At 38.0% G+C, this 5,886-nt stretch overlaps 1 protein-coding gene and 1 pseudogene across 1 annotated transcript in view; one reads left to right on the forward strand and one right to left on the reverse strand.

Moving 5' to 3' along the window:
* Positions 1-246: 246 nt before the first annotated feature.
* LOC144243166 (small ubiquitin-related modifier 1 pseudogene) lies at positions 247-569 on the forward strand (annotated as a pseudogene).
* Positions 570-2,911: 2,342 nt separating this feature from the next.
* CLUL1 (clusterin like 1) overlaps positions 2,912-5,886 on the reverse strand; it is a 30,616-nt gene continuing 27,641 nt past the window's right edge. The window contains exons 7-8 of the mRNA XM_077778235.1: positions 4,849-5,033; positions 2,912-3,041 (exon numbers count right to left, since the gene is read on the reverse strand). Of these exons, the coding sequence (XP_077634361.1) occupies positions 4,854-5,033 (180 nt within the window). The 3' untranslated portion in view covers positions 2,912-3,041; positions 4,849-4,853. The remainder of the gene's footprint in view (positions 3,042-4,848; positions 5,034-5,886) is intronic.

Genomic DNA, 5,886 nt, shown 5'->3' on the forward strand with positions numbered 1-5,886 from the left:
GGGGAGTTAGTGTTTAATGGGTATAGCGTTTAATTTGGGGAAGATGAAAAAAGTTCTGGTGATGGATGGGGGTGATGGCTGCACAGTAATGTGAATGTGCTAAATGCTTCTGAACTGTACACTTAAAAATGGTTAAAATAATACAGTATGTTATATATATTTTACCACAATAAAAAAAGCAATCTAGATTTTTGTAAACCCCAGAGCGTGATTCTGCCTACCCAGGACCTTCACAGGAAACCCTGGGTGAAGCCACCACCACCATGTCTGACTAGGAGGCAAAACCTTCAACTAAGGACATGGGGGATAAGAAGGAAGGAGAATACATTAAACTCAAAGTCATTAGACAGGATAGCAGTGAGATTCACTTCAAAGTGAAAATGACAACATGTCTCAAGAAACTCAAAGAATCCTATTGTTAACAACAGGGAGTTCCAATGAATTTGCTCAGGTTTCTCTTTGAAGGTCAGAGAATTGCCGATAATCACACTCCGAAAGAACTGGAGATGGAGTAAGAGGATGTGATCGAAGTTTATCAGGAACAAGCGGGGGGTTATTCCAGGATTTAAATATTCTTTTTATTTTTTTCTTTACCCTCAATCTTTTTTATTATTTAAATTAATTCTTTAGTAATGTGTTCTTCAAAACGGAAGTGAAACTTGGCATCCCATCTCTTTAAAACATTAATTTTGAGGGGCGCCTGGGTGGCTTAGTCGGTTAAGCGTCCGACTTTCTCTTAGGTCATGATCTCGCGGTTTGTGGNGTGCTGATTTTTGGTGATCAAACCTCAACCTCTTTCATATTGTGCTCTCCTTTTAAAATATGACATGTGTGCTGGGAAGAGATAGAAAATCTGAACAGACCCATAACTAGTGAAGAAATTGAATCAGTTATCAAAAATCTCCCAACAAATAGGAGACCTGGGCCAGAACGCTTCCCTGGGGTATTCTACCACATTTAAAACATTCTTCTCAAGCTATTCCAAAAAATAGAAATCGAAGGAAAATTTCTGGACTCATTCTATGAAGCCAGCATCAGTTTGATTCCCAAGCCAGACAGAGACCCAGCAAAAAAAAAGAGAACTACAGGCCAATATCCTTGATGAATACGGATGCAAAAGTCCTCAACAAGATACTTGCAAATCGAATCCAACAGCACATAAAAAGAATTATCCACCATGATCAAGTGGGATTCATTCCTGGGTTACAGGGCTGATTCAGTATCCATAAATGAATCAATGTGAGACATCACATTAACAAAAGAAAATGATCCTGTTGATGGATACAAAAAAGCATTTGACAAAATACAGCATCTCTTCTTAATAAAGACCCTCGAGAAAGTCGGGATAGAAGGAACTACTTAAACATCATAAAAGCCATTTATGAGAAGCCCTCAGCTAACATCATCCTCAGTGGGGAAAAACTGAGAGTTTCCCCCTGAGATCAGGAACATGACAGGGATGTGCACTCTCACCACTGTTGTTTAACATAGTGCTGGAAGTCCTCTCATCAGCCATCAGACAACAAAAGGAAATAAAAGGCATCAGAATTGGCAAAGAAGAAGTCAAACTTTCACTCTTTACAGATGACATGATACTCTCTACATTGAAAACCCGACAGACTCCATCAGAAACTAACTAGAACTGATCCATGAATTCAGCAATGTTGCAAGATAGAAAATCAACGTACAGACATTGGTTGCATTTTTATACACCAATAATGNGATTAGGAGGAACTTAACGGAGGACCATGAGGGATAAGTAGGGGAAAAATAGTTGGGGAGAGGGAGGGAGGCAAACCATGAGAGACTCTTGAATACTGAGAACAAACTGAAGGCTGATAGGGGTGGAAGAGACGGGAAGGAGGGTGATGGGCATGAGCACTGAGTGTTTTATGGAAACCAACTTGACAATAAACTATTTAAGAAAAAAATTACACGTGTGCACAGAGATGCCACCTTTTCCAGGACTGTGCATTTTCAGGCTTGTGATAAATAAGATCAACCAATATGAGTGTTCATAATGACTTTCCAGTTAGCCCTGAAGTTCTAACATGTGATCGCTTCACTCTTGGACTAAGACTTTCAGTGGGAGATGGAAGTTTTTCAGGGACCTGAGCTGCAGAAAGATGACCTTTCCTTAAGTGGAAGTTCCTTTTAAAATGTGAAGGTCTGGGAGCACCAGGATGGCGCAGTCAGCTGAGTGCTGACTTTTGGTTTCGGCTCTGGCCATGATCTCATGGTCATGGGATTGAGCCCCGCTTTGAGTCTGTGCTAGACGTGCAGAACCTGCTTGGCATTCTCTGTCTCTCCTCTCTCTGCCCCTTCCTGGCTCACGTGTAAATGGACACACTCTGTCTCTCAAAATAAATACATAAACTTAAAAATTTTTTTGAGGGTTTGGACCAAAAGAAGAGAAATATCAGAATGGATTTGAGAGGACAGAACTGGTGGGAGTAATGACTAACTCCAAAGGTGGCTTCACTGAAGAGAAAGCATTTTAAAATAAAAGTCTTGTCAGAAGATCCCCGAAAAGTTCTAATTTTCATTAGCAGTTAATAAATTTATTCATGCAGAAGTGTATTCAACAGAAAAAACAATCTATGCATAAGTTACAGGTTTTTACTCAACAAAGAAATGAACTATAGATGCTTTTCAAAAAGCCAATTATTATAAATACAAAAGCAAATTGAAAGAAGTATCCTTTGTTAATGAGAAAATGGCGTGTTTGTAGTAGAAATGATAGGACACAGACATCTTGGTGATATAATATCATTTAATATACAAAGACTACTAATGTACCACAGAATTTAGTAATATGTACGTGTGAGTTTTTTAAAAAGGAATTTTACTTTAACTCAATTTTAGTAGCTATTAATCTGCCATTCAATGTAAAATTAACAGTACTTCATAATATAAAACTGACTTGCTTTCCTGGTTTTACATTTATTACACTATTTTATACATTTGGGATTTTCAGGTCTCAGAGATACCTGAAAAGGTAATTCTACTTGCCAGGTGTCAGATGCATCAGGTCTTCTTACCTTTAAAAAAAAAAAGCAGAAAGCATCAAAATATTAATAAATAATTTTATACAGTATTTTTTTCTTGGAATAAAAGTTCAGAATGTATAATACAATAAATGGTCTTGGCTTTTGAAAAAAATTAATATATAATAAAATAATGGAAAATCCTTTTTTTTTTAAGAAAAGAAGAGAGAAGAGAGGATGGGAGGCAAGGAGGGGAGGGAAAGATCAAAGGAAAGGGGAAAAAAGGCCAGTGGGAAAGGAAGAGGAAACAGGAAATATATCCAGCCGAGAAGTTTCTCCTTTTCCGGAAAGTGAAGTGTCCTCTCCTCAATTCCCAGGACTTGGGACTAGCTATATGCCACCTTGTGTCATTGTTATATGTATGTTTTATAACCTGTCACCCCATCCCCTGCTGGATAGGGAGCTCACTTGGGAAAGAATCTTGTCAAATTTATCATTTTCTTCTCTACAGTACCTGGGTTTGTGCCTTCACTTAGTAGATGATAAAAAGATCTTGATTGTTTGACTATTACAACTTGAAAAAAAGTTCTCCAAAACTTAAAGGGACAGGCAGCAAACTCCATAATATCTAGCTTAATTATACATTGACCTTACTAAAAATGTCCCTTATAAATGATAACTTAGAATTAAAATTTAATTATTCTTTAAGATTCATCATATTACCCAAAGAGAATATTACATGCTACATACAATTTTAATCGTGCCATTAATTTAGAAGATATTAAGCTACAACTTAACCATTCTCTTGTTTTTAGACATTAAGATTATTTTTTAAATTTTACTATTTTAAATAACTTTGCAAATACAGATTTTGGGGCTAGGCAGGGGACTTTTTTATTTTTATTTTTTTAAGTTTTTATTTTGAGACAGAGAGAGAGAGTGAGCAGGAGAGGGGCAGAGAGAAAAGGAGAGAGAGAATCCTAAGCAGGCTCTGTGTTGGTAGCACAGAACCTGACTCAGGGCTTAAACTCATGAAACCAGGAGATGAGGACCCGAGCTGAAACCAAGAGTCAGACGTTCAACCAGCTGACCTGCCCGGGGCCCCTCAAATAGCTTTTCCAAAAGCTATTTTCAAAAAGGCAACAACGGTTTGTGTTCCTGCTAATAACATAAGAATTCCCATTTTATCACACTCCTATTATGATTTTGTGTTTTTTTTAACTTACACATTTGATAGGCATATAATGCTATCTTGTCTTAATTTTTATGTCTTTGATTATTGATGAGTTTAAACATACTTTCCAGGTATTTTAAAACTAATTTTGGGGGTGCCTGGGTGTCTCAGTCAGTTAAGCATCCTACTTCACTTAGGTCATGATCTCACCACTTGTGGGTTCAAGCCCTGCATTGGCTTCTGTGCTGACAGCTCAGAGCCTGGAGCCTGCTTCAGATTCTGTGTGTGTGTCTCTCTCTCTGTCCCTCCCCAACTTGCACTCTCTCTCTCTCTCTCAAAAATGAATAAATGTTTGGGGCGCCTGGGTAGCTTAGTCGGTTAAGCGTCCGACTTTCGCTTAGGTCATGATCTCGTGGTTCGTGGGTTCGGGCCCCGCGACGGGCTCTGTGCTGACTGCCAGCTCAGAGCCTGGAGCCTGTTTCAGTCTGTGACTCCCTCTCTCTCTGACCCTCCCCTGCTTGCGCGCTCTCTCTCTCTCTCTCTTAGAAATAAATAAAACATTAAAAAAATTATTTAAAAAAAATGAATAAATGTTTAAAAAAATTTTTTAAACTAGTTTTGTTATTTTCCCTTTTATGAAGCGTCTATTGCTGTCAACAAGGCATACTAACCCAGCACTCTGCTTACCTGTTTTAAAAATGTTTCTTAAAATGCTGAACAGCTTTCTCCAGCACATAGCTAATGAAGTTAGAACTCTCAGCAGTTTCTTCAGGAGGGACCTTGAGTGTGAAATTGGGGGAAGGCAGAATGCTCAAGTCCATCATTGTTTCATGTTGTTTGGAAAAATTCCCTTCATGAACATCTGGAACCACCTAAGAAGAAGGATTGTATGGTAAAAGATTACTAAACCCCAGTGCACATTCAGGATTAACTTAATACCACACTAGTCAGGATAGGCTAGGTTGTGCTGAAGTAACAGAGTAGCCTCAACATCCCAGTGGCCTCATACAATATTTTCTTCTTGCTCATGTTACGTATCCATCTCAGGGGCTCTGTACAGCCTCCAACACTCAGACTCTGGTTGACAGTGGCACGTTATCTCATGGCTGTAGCATGAGGAATGCATGGCTTTCTTTGTGCCCTTGGCAGAGACGGAGAGTGCATAAGCCCTGCATTATCTCAGTCTAGAAATAAACCTTGTCAATTTTCTTCAGATTTCACTGGCCAGAACTTGCCACATAGCACCATTTAACAACAGAAGAAGCTAGAAAATATGAGTGAGCAGACAGAATATTTGGTGAGTGCTACTGTCAGAGTCACAACTATTAATGTAATGCACCAAGTTTTACACTGAATTTTCCTAGGAAATTTGCAATTTATGGTTGTATATGTGATTTTCGTGAGAACCAGTCATCTGAAAGTCATGGTGGTTACTCTCAATGAATTCTTAAGTGCATATACTTTGATTCTAATAATTTAAATGAAACTGTACTGACATGCAAGTTGATGTAACCTTAAGAGAACTATTTTTAAAATGTTTTCATTTCATAACCCCCTTATAAAAAAAATAAAGCAAACTATTAAGAAGCCAAATAAAAACTGATAATTTCTTAATTCTAGTTTATAAAGAAATACCTAACATGATTTCTCCCCGCCCTTTTCCCGTTGGTGAATATAAGCCACATAAAAACTACATAAAGCTTCTTTGTTTGGTTTAATAAATAA

This window comes from Crocuta crocuta, unplaced genomic scaffold (assembly GCF_008692635.1).
Source record: "Crocuta crocuta isolate KB4526 unplaced genomic scaffold, BGI_CrCroc_1.0 scaffold26, whole genome shotgun sequence".
Lineage (NCBI taxonomy): Eukaryota > Metazoa > Chordata > Mammalia > Carnivora > Hyaenidae > Crocuta > Crocuta crocuta.